Raw genomic sequence first — 14,683 nt, 5'->3', positions numbered from 1 at the left:
AGGCCGCAAATCCGATGACACAACTACAAAGTCGATCATGGAACTGCGGCCTAGGGTGTCCTGGTGCCAAGTGCACATATGGACACCCTTATGTTTGAACATGGTGTTTGTTATCGACAAACTGTGACGAGCACAAAAGTCCAAAAACAAAACACCACTCGGGTTCAGATCCGGGCGGCCATTCTTCCCAATCACGCCTCTCCAGGTTTCACTGTCGTTGCCAACGTGAGCGTTGAAGTCTCCCAGTAGGACAAGGGAATCACCCGGGGGAGCACTTTCCAGTACTCCCTCGAGTGTTCCCAAAAAGGGTGGGTACTCTGAACTGCCGTTTGGTGCATAAGCACAAACAACAGTCAGGACCCGTCCCCCCACCCGAAGGCGGAGGGAGGCTACCCTTTCGTCCACCGGGTTGAACTCCAACGTACAGGCTTTGAGCCGGGGGGAAACAAGAATTGCCACCCCAGCCCGTCGCCTCTCACTGCCGGCAACGCCAGAGTGGAAGAGGGTCCAATCCCTCTCGAGAGAAGTGGTTCCAGAGCCCTTGCTGTGCGTCGAAGTGAGTCCGACTATATCCAGCCGGAATTTCTCGACTTCGCGCACTAGCTCAGGCTCTTTCCCCCCCAGTGACGTGACGTTCCACGTCCCAAGAGGTAGCTTCTGTAGCCGAGGATCGGACCGCCAAGTGCCCTGCCTTCGGCTGCCGCCCAGCTCATAATGCACCCAACCTCTATGGCCCCTGCTATGGGTGGTGAGCCCATTGGAGGGGTGACCCACGTTGCCTCTTCGGGCTGTGCCCGGCCGGGCCCCATGGGAACAGGCCCGGCCACCAGGCGCTCGCCATCGTGCCCCACCTCCGGGCCTGGCTCCAGAGGGGGGCCCCGGTGACCCGCGTCCGGGCGAGGGAAATCTGGGTCCATGGTTTTTCATCTTCATAAAGGTCTTCGATCAATCAATCAATGTTTATTTATATAGCCCTAAATCACAAGTGTCTAAAAGGGCTGCACAAGCCACAACGACATCCTCGGTTCAGATCCCACATAAGGGCAAGGAAAAACTCCTAACCCAGTGGGATGTCAATGAGAATGACTGTGAGAAACCTTGGAGAGGACCGCAGATGTGGGTACACCCCCCCCCCCCCCCCCCATTCTAGAGGAGACCAGATGCAATGGACGTCGAGTGGGTCTAGCATAATATTGTGAAAGTCCAGTCCAGGACTGGATCTAACATAATAGTGAGAGTCTAGTCCATAGTGGATCTAACATAATAGTGAGAGTCCAGTCCATAGTTGATCCAACATAATAGTGACAGGCCAGTCCATAGTGGGGCCAGCAGGAGACCATCCCGAGCGGGGACGGGTCAGCAGCGCAGAGATGCCCCCAACCGATGCACAGGCAAGCGGTCCATCCCCGGGTTCCGACTCTTGACACTTCATGGCCCCCCTTCCATAAGGGAAAGCAAGAAAGAAAAGAAAAGAAGCAAAGCAAGAAAGAAAAGAAACGGCAGATCAACTGGTCTAAAAAGGGGGTCTGTTTAAAGGCTAGAGTATACGGATGAGTTTTAAGATGTGACATAAATGCTTCTACACGTGTGATATATTGTTTTGAACGATTTTAAAGCATCTGTACTAAAGACAACTAAGGAAACTAAATACTAGGTACTGAATAACAAAGGAAGTTAAACATTTTAATGACATGAACATAGAAAAGGTGTAAGAATATCAACATTAACTGTTTGACAAATGTTGAAAAATATAAAGTACTTGAGTGTTGAGGGATAATGGAGACATTTTTAAACATTACCATTTTCCAAATTATGATGCTACATGCGTCAACATCATTGCTACTTGCAAATGTGCATCATCTTTAATTAATATTTCTACACCAAAATTCATTTATTTAATAAACTTCAACTTCTTCTCCGGATTTTGGCGAGTTTTACCTTCCACATTTTTCATCCAATTAAAAACCGTTCCAACTTCAAACTTTTCAGCCTATTCTGCAATAAAAAAATGTGTCCCTTGACAAATTCCAAACAGTCCCAAATTTCCCAGAATTCTAGGTTTTCCGGTACATTTTTCACAGTCAAAATGAATTGGTCGTTTTTCAAACATCCACCATTTCCACATTTTTCAACCTATTCTAACCATTCCACTGCCTACCCGTTCCACCATCCTAGTATCTCAAACTACCCCTTTTCCAAGTAAAAAAAAAAAATCCAGGATTTTCCAGAATTCCTGGTTTTCCAAAGCCCTATTTCCAACCTTTTTTCTGGCGACTATTCCTCACACATATTTCAACCCGCATCTACCACTCCACCGTCAAAACATTCCTCTTAATCAGGACAAAAAAACAATGTTGTTTTTTAAACTGGAAAAATTCCCGGTTTTCCCGAAATTCCGGGAATTTTGTACTACTATTTCTCAATTCAACATGTTACTACTTCAACATTTCTCGACCGATTGGAAAAAATCCAACACCAACCGTTTGAACTAATTCAGACCATTGACGTTTTTTACAATTTCCCCAAAAATTCCTGCTTTTACACTTTTCATCCGATTCAAACCGTTCCAACTTCAAACTGTTCATCCTATTCCGGAATCGGTATTTGTCCCTTGACAAATTCATAACAACCCTATATTTCCCAGAATTCCATGTTTTCCCGGACATTTTTCCCATTCCAAATGAATTTGCCATTTTTCAAACTTCCACCATTTCCACATTTTTCAACTTATTCAAACCATTCCACTTTCAACCAATTCCACCATCCTGTTAATACAAACTACCCCTTTTCCAAGTCCAAAAAAATCCAGGATTTTCCAGAATTCTTGGTTTTCCAAGGCCTTTATTTACACCCTTTTTTCTGGCGACTACTCCTCCCACATTTTACAACCCACTTCAACCGTTCCACCGTCAAAAAAACAGGACAAAAAAATAAAGTTGTTTTTTGAAATGGAAAAATTCCCGGTTTTCCCGAAATTCCAGCAATCCCGTACTACTATTTCTCAATTAAACATGTTACTACTTCAACATTTCTCGGCTGATTTGAAAAGTTCCAACACCGACCGTTTCAACTCATTCTGACCATTGACATATTTTCTATAATTTTCAAAAAAATCCCACCTTTTCTCAAAATTCCCCGATTATTGGAAATTGCCATTGCAATCAATGGGACATTTTTCAAAGTTCTACAACTCCCACATTTTTCATCTCATTCAAACTGTTGTAACTTCAAAATGTTCAGCCTTTTTGGGAGTTATGTGCTCTACTTCAACAATTCTAAAAAAAATAATCAAATAATCAAACACATTTGTTGCGTTGCAGATACTTTGTACGTGGGCTTGATTTGCTCCACATCACTCTGCAAAGCAAAGCATCGACACACAACTGATGTTGAGTTTGCTTTTTTTCCCGCAACGTTAACTTCATCTTCGGTGGAGAACTGATGTTTATTTCTCTGCCCTTAGCTGCGAGTTAAGCTCCGCGTTTACCTCTGTGGCAACTTACTGCCGGACGTGAAGTGAATGTTTACTCTGATTGGCTCTTGTCACGGACATTTCTGCTATGTCTGAGTTAAAATGCTAACAGCTGATCAACCAGAAATGTATCGTAACAATCGATCTCTATCATATAACCCCACAGCCCTACTCGGCACTTGTCCAACATAATAAAATGCCAACATTACATAAAGTTAAAGGGAAAGGAGGACACAATTGTTCAAAACACCAGCTATCAATAAAGTACTATCTATCTATCTATGTAAACACCAGCTATGTAAACAACACTATGTTAGCTTCATGCTAAACATTATGCTTTTTTTTTTTTACTCTTTGATGACACTTTACTAAATTGATGGAGATCCCCAAGAATACAAGTTTGCAGTGTCATCGGGATGTTTATATTAAGGAATGTAATTGCTTCTATTGTTGTTTTCAACCATAACTATTTTCTTTTCTGACATTCCCACAATAAATGAGAGTTGCCTCGGCTGCCCGACACTTCATACATAACTTGCTATCTACTACACCTATTTTAAACAGCTGAGAAGATGTAAAAATGCTGTGGAAAACCCTTCCTTCCGGATTCTTTGGGCCACCAGTCACCGACACATCACCACTCCTTGGGGAGAGTGGCCGTGCGCAACCCGAGCGTCCCTGGTTCAATTCCCACCTAGTACCAACCTCGTCACGTCCGTTGTGTCCTGAGCAAGACACTTCACCCTTGCTCCTGATGGGTGCTGGTTGGCGCCTAGCATGGCAGCTCCCTCCATCAGTGTGTGAATGTGTGTGTGAATGGGTAAATGTGGAAGTAGTGTCAAAGCGCTTTGAGTACCTTGAAGGTAGAAAAGCGCTATACAAGTACAACCCATTTATTTATCATTTTCAGGGTCAACAATGATGTTTATTTTACAATAAATGCCAGATCGTGCAAAGTCTTTATGTGCTTTACAGCAATTGTCTTTCCTCGATCGAGCACATGATTGGTTTCCCTAAGAGTGATCTGTCTTGCTTTCGCTCCTCTCGTGCTTCGCCAACCACCATCAACAATTCCTCCTCTCCTTCCCGACTGCTGCCTTTAAAAAAGCGACAGGTGATTAGACAAACACTCTCAGCTGTGTCATCTACGCACCTGTCGCTAATCTCGCAGCCGGTTCTGCCACACCTCGCTTCGCTCCAGGTGCACAGGCCACGCCCACCACAAATGCATTTCTTTCAATATGCATCATTAAAAAAAGGGCAACATTAAAAAAAATGTATAGTTGTTGATAGTCCAACTAATACTGACTGCTATACACAAGCTATGGAGATGATATCAGTAGAAAAAACAGCATTTAGTTCAGATAATAATGAGTCATATATGGGAATATGGGATCCATTATTTAAATTTGTTTAAACTATTAAATTAACCAAAATAATAACTTAATTTAACTTTGTGAAAATATTTGACACTCGGAGTCTAATTTATGATTCCCCAACGAGTTCGCCATTTTTTCCCCTCGTGCACTAATTGACTGAAAGATCGCGCACTTGCCGCCTTTGTGGCGCAAGAATGATGACGTCCCGTTACCGCTGGGAAAATGCATTTTTAGACAATATGATTTGCTTGAGCGGCTAGGAGACCCAATAACAAGCGGTAGAAAATGGATAGATGGATGGGCGAAAAAGGACAGATTAAAAAAAATTAATAAATACCGTTTTTTTGTTTTTTTTTTGGTCGGGACTACCCGCGGACCGGATTTTGGACGCTGGCGTGCAGTGTCTGCCTAGGAGACCCAGTAACAAGCGGTAGAAAATGGTTTGACGGATGGGCGAAAAGGGACATATTAAAAAAAAATGTCGAATTTAAAAAAAAATAAACATCTTTTTATTTATTTATTTTTTTTTTTTAAGTCGGGACTTCCCGGGGGCTGGATTTTAAAAGTTAAAGTTAAAGTACCAACGATTGTCACACACACGAGGTGCGGTGAGATTATTCTCTGCGGTTTGGATGCTGGCGTGCCTTATCTGCCTAGGAGACCCAGTAACAAGCGGTAGAGAATGGATTGTAGGATGGGCGAAAAAGGACAGATTTAAAAAAATTATGATCAAAAAATAAATAAATACAATTTTTATGTACTTTTTAGCCAGGACTACTCAGGGGCCGGATTTTGGACGCTGGCGTGCCGTATCTGACTAGGAGACTCAGTAACAAGCGGTAGGAAATGGATTGATGGATGGGTGAACAAAAACAGATTAAAAAAATAATAATAAAAACATTTTTTTTTTAAAGTTTTTTCTTTTCTTATTTTTTACTTGGTACTACCCGAGGGCTGTATTTTGGACGCCGGTGGGCCGTATCTGGCCCGTGGGCCGTAGTTTGGGTACCCCTGATTAAGAGAAATGATAGATTCACCCCACATCTGGTGCTCATAAAATCAGTCCAGTATCATGAATTGATTAACGTGGAACCCGACTTAAACAATTTGAAAAACTTATTCGGGTGTTACCATTTAGTGGTCAATTGTACGGAATATGTACTGTACTGTGCAATCTACTAATAAAAGTTTCAATCAAGCAATCCTAGCCATCCATAGCAGGTCTACTCCTATAAATTCTTCATTCTTAACTGCTCGCAACGTTTGTAAGTTTTACAGTATCACTGGAACTACTAATACTTATTAAACCGTCGCATGTGTGATTTCTGTAGGAATACTTTTTTATGCATATTTGTCCATGCTATCGTAATGTAATGAAGCTAGCGTCATTAGCAATAACCAATATGCTAACACGTTTACGTGGGTCTCTGTTAATATTATTAACTTACAATCGCATTCTGTTTGTTTTGGTTAATTTTCACAAATTCCTCAGTGAAACATCACCGTAGAGTTATTAAATCTCTTTAGCTGATTGGAGAGAAAGCTTACGTCGCTAGCGGGTTCATTGGCGATGACTTCTGTTTTGTCTGATCAGCCGTTAAACTGTCCTGTTACAGCCACTGTTTGAAAACAATTAGGTTGTGTAAATAAACATTTACAGAATCTTACTGTGTAAATAAATTCATTTGGAAACATATCTGGGGCTTATGGTCTAGTGCGGCTAATATATGGAAAATATTTTGCAAAAAGTTTCAATCAATCCAGTGCTTGAAAGCACGGCTTTACAATTGTCGCCACAATTAACATGGAACTCTGTCTTGTTTCTTAAGGATTGGAGCAGAGAAGAGGCGTTGCTGCAGCAGCTGAAGGAGAAAGACGAGCTGATTCTCAGACTTCAAAGTGAACTGGTACGAATTTGTTTATTGCTAAACATGCTCAAACCCGCTACAAGAATGGTATGGATTTGTGAGGGAATTTGATAGTGGAGGGAACAATTGAAGATGTCCTCCTTTGAACTAGCATCCTCCGCAGTGGGCATTTGTGAACATGCTTAACAGGGATAATTCTTTAAGAACTTTTGTAAGTCCGACAAACGAAAATAGACCACACACACAAATGTCCACTGCAAACACCAACATCTCTAAACCAGACCAGCATCCAGAAAGTAATCACATCGCTACACTTTTTTGACGTTTTGTTATGTTACAACCTTATTCTAAAATGGAATACATTTGTTTTTGTTCTCAAAATTGTACAGACAATACCCCATAATAATAACAATGTGAAACATTTTTTTTTAATTTTGTTTCTTTGCTGATTTATAAAAAAAAAAAAAAAAAATCTTAGTATTCACATTTGCTCATTCGCAGAAATTACAGCGCCAAGCCTTTTTGCATACGATGCCACAAGCTTGGCACACCTATCTGTGAGCCGTTTCACCCATTCCTCTTTGCAGCACCTCCCAAGCTCTGTCAGGTTGGATGGAAAGCGTTGGTTTTCATCCAGGATGTTTCTGTACATTGCTGCATTCATCTTTCCCTCCATCATGACTAGTCTCCTGGTTCCTGCTGCCAAAAAACACCCCCACAGCACGATGCTGCCATCACCAGGCTTCACTGTAAGAATGGTATTGGCCTGGGGACCTGGTTTCCTCCAAACATGATGCCTGGTATTCACGCCAAAAAGGAAATTTCTTTGTCTCATAAGACCATCAATCAATCAATCAATCAATCAATCAATCAATCAATCAATGTTTATTTATATAGCCCTAAATCACAAGTGTCTCAAAGGGCTGCACATGCCCCAACAACATCCTCGGTTCAGATCCCACTAAGGGCAAGGAAAAACTCACAACCCAGGGGGATGTCAATGAGAATGACTATGAGAAACCTTGGAGAGGACCCCCCCTCCCTCCTCCCAAGAGGAGACCGGATGCAATGAACGTCGCGTGGGTCTAACATAATATTGTGAAAGTCCAGTCTATAATGAATCTAAAATAATAGTGAGAGTCCAGTCCATAATGGGGCCAGCAGGAGGCGATCCCGAGCAGAGACAAGTCAGCAGCGCAAGAGGTGTCCCCAACCGATGCACAGGCGAGTGGTCCACCCCGGGTCCCGACTCTGGACAGCCAGCACTTCATCCATGGCCACCATACCTGTAGGCCCCCTTCCACAAGGGAGAGGGGGGCAGAGCAAAAATGAAATGAAACAGCAGATCAACTGGTCTAAAAAGGGGACCAATTAAAGGCTATAGTATACAAATGAGTTTTAAGATGGGACTTACCAAATAATTTTATTTCTAATTATCTGAGAGTCTTTAAGGGGCATTTTGCCAAACTTTTTACTCAGAGATGGCTTCCGTCTGGCCACTCTACATTACAGGCCTGATTGGTCAATGTTCACAGAGATGGTTGTGATTCTGGAAAGTTATTTCCACAGAGAAATGCTGTAGGTCTGACACAGTGACCTTTAGGTTCTTGGTCACCTCCATTACTAGACTAAGATGAATGCAGCAATGTACAGAGACATCCTGGATAAAAACCAATGCTTCCCATCCAATCTGATGGAGCTTGAGAGATGTTGCCAAGAGGAATGGGCAAAACTGCCCAAAGATAGGTGTGCCAAGCTTGTGGGATCGTATTCAAAAAGGCTTGAGGTAGGGCTGCGCGATATATCGATATACTCAATATATTTTTCGCTGTGCAATATAGCAAAAATCTATTTCCACATTCACCCATTCACACACACATTCACCTACTGATGGCGGGAGCTGCCATACAAGGCCCTAACAACGACCAATCAGAAGCAAGGGCGAAGTGTCTTGTTCAAGGACACAACAGACATTACCAGGTTGTTAAAATGTGGGGATTGAACAAAGAACCCTCAGGTTGCTGGCACGGCCACTCTCCCAACTGCGCCGTCCCCGATTTATATTAAATATAAACTGAACGTAAATACGAACGCAACACTTTTTTTGCTCCTATTTTTAATCAGTTATTCAAAAAATACCCATTCCTCCCAAATATTGTTTGATTGGCTTTTAGTTGTGGCCAGCCTGAGGCACACCTGTGCAATAATCATGCTGTTTGATCAGCATCTTGATGTGCCACACCTGTGAGGTGGGATGGATTATCTTGGCAAAGAAGAAGTGCTCAGTAACACAGATTTAGACAGATTTGTGAATAATATGTGGGAGAAATAATTGTTTGTGTGTATAGTAAAAGTTTTAGATCTTTGACTTCAACTCATGAACAATGGGAGCAAAAAGAAAAGGGTGGCATTTATATTTTTGTTCAGTATAATTTGAGCATATTTTTGAAAAGGACGCTAAAAAAAGTTCTGCTTCAGAGGCTATTAATGCTTAATTCATATGTATTAAAATAAATCCAAAGCATTCAAGTTGCCTTAATTATTCAAGTCAAAGTTAAGGATTGGGATATTTTGCTTGCTTATTTTGGACATACTTAGAAGAAGGAAGCCCTTACAAAGATAGTTATGTAAAATGAAACATTCCCACCCAGACAGATTTGTGGTATGGTCACTTCAAAAGTATTCACAGCACCTCACTTTTTCCACATCCATCCATCCATCCATTTTCTACCGCTTATTCCTTCGTGGCCGCGGGGGGCTCTGGAGCCTATCTCAGCTACAATCGAGCAGAAGGCGGCGTACACCCTGGACAAGTCGCCAACTCATCGCAGGGCCAACACAGATAGACAGACAACATTCTTACTCACATTCACACACTAGGGCCAATTTAGTGTTGCCAATCAACCTATCCCCAGGTGCATGTCTTTGGAGGTGGGAGGAAGCCGGAGTACCCGGAGGGAACCTACGCAGTCACGGGGAGAACATGCAAACTCCACACAGAGAGATCCCAAGCGAAGGATCGAACACAGGTCCTTCGTATTGTGAGGCAGATGCACTAACCTGGATGCCAAAGCCTTATCCCACAAAATTATTTCTGTCCTCAAAGTCTACAGACAACACCTTATAATGACAATGTGAAAAGGTTTAAGTTAACAAATAGTAGTGTTTTTTTTTTTTTCAATTTGGCGAATTAAAAAAATTTAAAAAGGTCTACAATTATTTGTACATACAAACCCCGTTTCCACATGAGTTGGGAAATTGTGTTAGATGTAAATATAACCGGAATACAATGATTTGCAAATCATTTTCGACCCATCATTCAGTTGAATATGCTACAAAGACAACGTATTTGATGTTCAAACTGATAACCCCTTTTTTTTTGCAAATAATCATTAACTTTAGAATTTGATGCCAGCAACACGTGACAAAGAAGTTGGGAAAGGTGGCAATAAATACTGATAAAGTTGAGGAATGCTCATCAAACACTTATTTGGAACAGGTGTGCAGGCTAATTGGGAACAAGTGGGGGTCATGATTGGATATAAAAACAGCTTCCCAAAAAATGCTGAGTCTTTTAAAATAAAGGATGGGTTGAGGTACACCCCTCTGTCCACAACTGCGTGAGCAAATAGTCAAACAGTTTAAGAACAGCGTTTCTCAAAGTGCAATTGCAAGAAATTTAGGTTCAGAGAATCTGGAGAAATCACTCCACGTAAGCGGCATGGCTGGAAACCAACATTGAATGACCGTGACCTTCAATCCCTCACACGACACTGTATCAAAAACCGACATCAATCTCTAAAGGATATCACCACATGGACTCAGGAACACTTAAAAAAAACACTGTCACTAAATACAGTTTGTCGCTACATCTGTAAGTGCAAGTTAAAGCTTTACTATGCAAAGCGAAAGCCATTTATCAACCACATCCAGAAACGCCGCCGGCTTCTCTGGGCCCGAGATCATCTATGATGGACTGATGCAAAGTGAAAAAGTGTTCTGTGGTCTGACGAGTCCACATTTCAAATTGTTTTTGGAAATATTCGACATTGTGTCATCTGGACCAAAGGGGAAGCGAACCATCCAGACTGTTATCGACCCAAAGTTCAAAAGCCAGCATCTGTGATGGTATGGGTAACTTACATATCTGTGATTGCACCATTATTGCTGAAAGGTACATACAGGTTTTGGAACAACATATGCTGCCATCCAAGCGCCGTCTTTTTCATGGACGCCCCTGCTTATTTCAGCAAGACAATGCCAAGCCACATTCAGCACGTGTTACAACAGCGTGGCTTCGTAAAAAAAGAGTGCGGGTACTTTCCTGGCCCTCCTGCAGTCCAGACCTGTCTCCCATCGAAAATGTGTGGCGCATTATGAAGCGTAAAATGAGACAGCGGAGACCCCGGACTGTTGAACGACTGAAGCTCTACATAAAACAAGAATGGGAAAGAATTCCATTTTCAAAGCTTCAACAATTAGTTTCCTCAGTTCCCAAACATTTATTGAGTTTTGTTGAACATGCCCTTTCCCAACTACTTTGGCATGTGTTGCAGCCATGACATAATAAGTTAATTATTATTTGCAAAAAATAAAGTTTATGAGTTTGAACATCAAATATCTTGTCTTTGTAGTGCATTCAACTGAATATGGGTTGAAAAGGATTTGCAAATCATTGTATTCCGTTTATATTTACATCTAACACAATTTCCCAACTGATATTGAAACGGGGTTTGTACGTAATGCCTCCCTTTTGTCTACGATAACGGGAGAGGGGCTCGACGATGGCAAAAAGTTATAGACGACAACTGTATTCTGTGTATTATCGGTAAAGTGCAGCTGAGCAACCCATGGTGTTGGCCGTGTTCCATAAAATCCACACAACGCAGAGGAAAAGACCACCGGTTACAGAAGGACTTGTTAATAAGCACAAATGATGTCAGACTAACTACAAGGCCTGCTCAGTGGCCCTGAGATGAGTAGGTTGTGAGTTCAAACGCTGAATGGTCCACACTTTGCAGCTTGGAGTGAACGGAGGCGCCCTGTCTCAACGCAGCATTACAGACGCTCTGGCTGACTGCTAGGCCCCTTCAAGCACTCACCACTAGCTTGCAGCACATTTGTGTTACTCTGGGCAGATTGAGCCCAGTTTATAATTTCCTGTTATACAGTATGCCAGGCAGTCTTGCACTAAAGGAGGACTATTTTATTGTTTACTTTATACCGCTAGTACAGTGGTCCCCAACCACTGGGCTCGATTGGTACCGGGCCGCAGAAGATATTTTTTATTTATTTATGTATTTTTTAAATAATTTAAATGAACATAAAAAACACAACATACACTTACAATTAGTGCACCAACCAAAAAAAACCTCCCTTTTTCTTGACAAAAAAAATAGATAAAATCATCAATCAATCAATCAATGTTTATTTATATAGCCCTAAATAACAAATGTCTCAAAGGACTCTACAAACCATTACGACTACGACATCCTCGGAAGAACCCACATAAGGACAAGGAAAACTCACACCCAGTGGGCAGGGAGAATTCACACCCAGTGGGACGCCAGTGACAATGCTGACTAAATAAAATAAAAAAGAATCCCACGCCCCGCTGGGCTGCAGGACAAATGATCAAGCGTTGACCGGTCCGCAGCTACGAAAAGGTTGCTCTAGTATACTCTGGACTGAAGCTGTGTGCCTTCATTGTTTTTGTAGCTGTTGTTTTGAGGCATGTTTAAGAAAAAATGCACTTTGTAAATGTCAAAGTATAGCATTTCCCATAGTTGTAGTGGGTATCAGGCTTATCTCAGGGAGAGCATGTCCCAAATTCCTAGCTGCTGTTTTGAGGCTTGTTCAAAAAAAATAATGCACTTTGTGACTTCAATAATAAATATGGCAGTGCCATGTTGGCACTTTTTTCCATAACTTGAGTTTATTTATTTTGGAAAACCTTGTTACATTGTTTAATGCATCCAGCGGGGCATCACAACAAAATTACGCATAATAATGTGTTCATTCCACGACCGTATATATCGGTATCGGTTGATATCAGAATCGGCAATTAAGAGTTGGACAATTTTGGAATATCAAATATTGGCAAAAAAGCCATTATTGGACGGACATCTTTAGTTTTGAGTTCAAACCCCGGCCGAGTCATAACAAAGACTATAAAATGGGACCCATTACCTCCCTGCGTGTCTCTCAGCATCAAAGGTAGGAATTGGGGGTTAAATCACCAAAATGATTCCCGAGCGCGGCCACCGCTGCTGCTCACTGCTCCTCTCACCTCCCAGGTGGTGGAACAAGGGGATGGGGCAAATGCAGAGGGTAATTTCACCACACCTAGTGGTACTTTAACTTTACTTTACATTTAAATACCACTACACAGTCACTCAAAAGTCTTGCGCTTTGGGAACAAATTTCGCAATCATAGGTTTAGTGGATGATTCGCACGGAGTAGTGCGTCTCAATACTTTTGCCAAAGTAATGTACACATAAGACAACAGGGAGTTATTCCCCACCTATTAAGAAGATCTTGGATTCCCTCCAGAATTGCCACTCGCAACAATATTGTTGTCACTTGTTTGTCGTCCGCACGTCTGTAATTTGTCACCTGCTCTATCGAAGCAGCGCAAACGCAGACATAACGCCAGGCCTCAGTAGGATAGCGTGCCAGTGTTTCGTCGGCGCATAATGAGACATGCCACTCATATCCACTGACTTGAATCTCATTTGGCATCTGTTTCTGATTTGCGTTTTTGGCGCCGCGCATCTCAATCTCTTTTCAGCTTTCCTTTTGAGTCTTAAGACGGTCTCTTCTCGTCCCAACCCACGCTTATGTTAGAGGCGCAACAGGTTGTAGTTCTAGCGCAGGAATAGTAATAACGGAGCTAAAAAACGTGGTGGACTGAGAGCCAAATGCCCGCAGTGTGGAAAATACATGCAGCTCCCTGTGGACCACATAAGTTATTTCATTACTGTTCATCATGCACCTTATTTGGTACCTCATCGTGACTAACTTTGTGAAGAATCATACAGTGGAGCTAGAGATGTCCGATAATGGCTTTTTTGCCGATATTTTGATATTGTTCAACTCTTAATTGCCGATACCGACATAAACAGTCGTGGAATTAACACATTATTATGCCTAATTTTGTTGTGATGCCCCGCTGGATGCATTAAAAAATGTAACAAGGTTTGCCAAAATAAAACAACTCAAGTTATGGAAATAAAGTGCCAAAAGGCGTGGGACGGCGTGGCGCAGTGGGAAAGTGGCCGTGCGCAACCCGAGGGTCCCTGGTTCAAATCCCACTTAGTACCAACCTCGTCACGTCCGTTGTGTCCTGAGCAAGACACTTCACCCTTGCTCCTGATGGGTGCTGGTTGGCGCCTTGCATGGCAGCTCCCTCCATCAGTGTGTGAATGTGTGTGTGAATGGGTAAATGTGGAAGTAGTGTCAAAGCGCTTTGAGTACCTTGAAGGTAGAAAAGCGCTATACAAGTACAACCCATTTATCATTTATTTAACATGGCACTGCCATATTTATTATTGAAGTCACAAAGTGCATTATTTTTTTTAACATGCCTCAAAACAGCAGCTTGGAATTTGGGACATGCTCTCCCTGAGAGAGCATAAGGAGGTTGAGGTTGGGGGGTAGGGGTAGCGGGGGGTGTATATTGTGGCGTCCCGGAAGAGTTAGTGCTCAAGGGTTTCTGGGTATTTGTTCTGTTTTGTTACGGTGTGGATGTTCTCCCGAAATGTGTTTGTCATTCTTGTTTGGTGTGGGTTCACAGTGTGGCGCATATTTGTAAGAGTGTTACAGTTGTTTATATGGCCACCCTCAGTGTGACCTGTATGGCTGTTGACCAAGTATGCTTGCATTCACTTGTGTGTGTGAAAAGCTGTAGATATAATGCGATTGGGCCGGCACGCAAAGGCAGTGCCTCTAAAGTTTATTGGCG

The 14,683-nt window shown here is 42.3% G+C and overlaps 1 protein-coding gene across 7 annotated transcripts in view; it reads left to right on the top strand.

Moving 5' to 3' along the window:
• Positions 1-14,683, top strand: part of ccser1 (coiled-coil serine-rich protein 1) — a 338,436-nt gene that overhangs the window by 165,335 nt on the left and 158,418 nt on the right. For all 7 annotated transcript variants that reach the window (XM_061901105.1, XM_061901113.1, XM_061901121.1 and 4 more), the window contains one exon: positions 6,681-6,758. In XM_061901105.1, the coding sequence (XP_061757089.1) occupies positions 6,681-6,758 (78 nt within the window). The remainder of the gene's footprint in view (positions 1-6,680; positions 6,759-14,683) is intronic.

The sequence above is a fragment of the Nerophis ophidion genome, linkage group LG01 (assembly GCF_033978795.1).
Source record: "Nerophis ophidion isolate RoL-2023_Sa linkage group LG01, RoL_Noph_v1.0, whole genome shotgun sequence".
NCBI classification, from domain to species: Eukaryota; Metazoa; Chordata; class Actinopteri; order Syngnathiformes; family Syngnathidae; genus Nerophis; species Nerophis ophidion.
The sequence above is the reverse complement of the archived record's forward strand: the minus strand, read 5'-3'. Positions and strand labels throughout refer to the sequence as shown.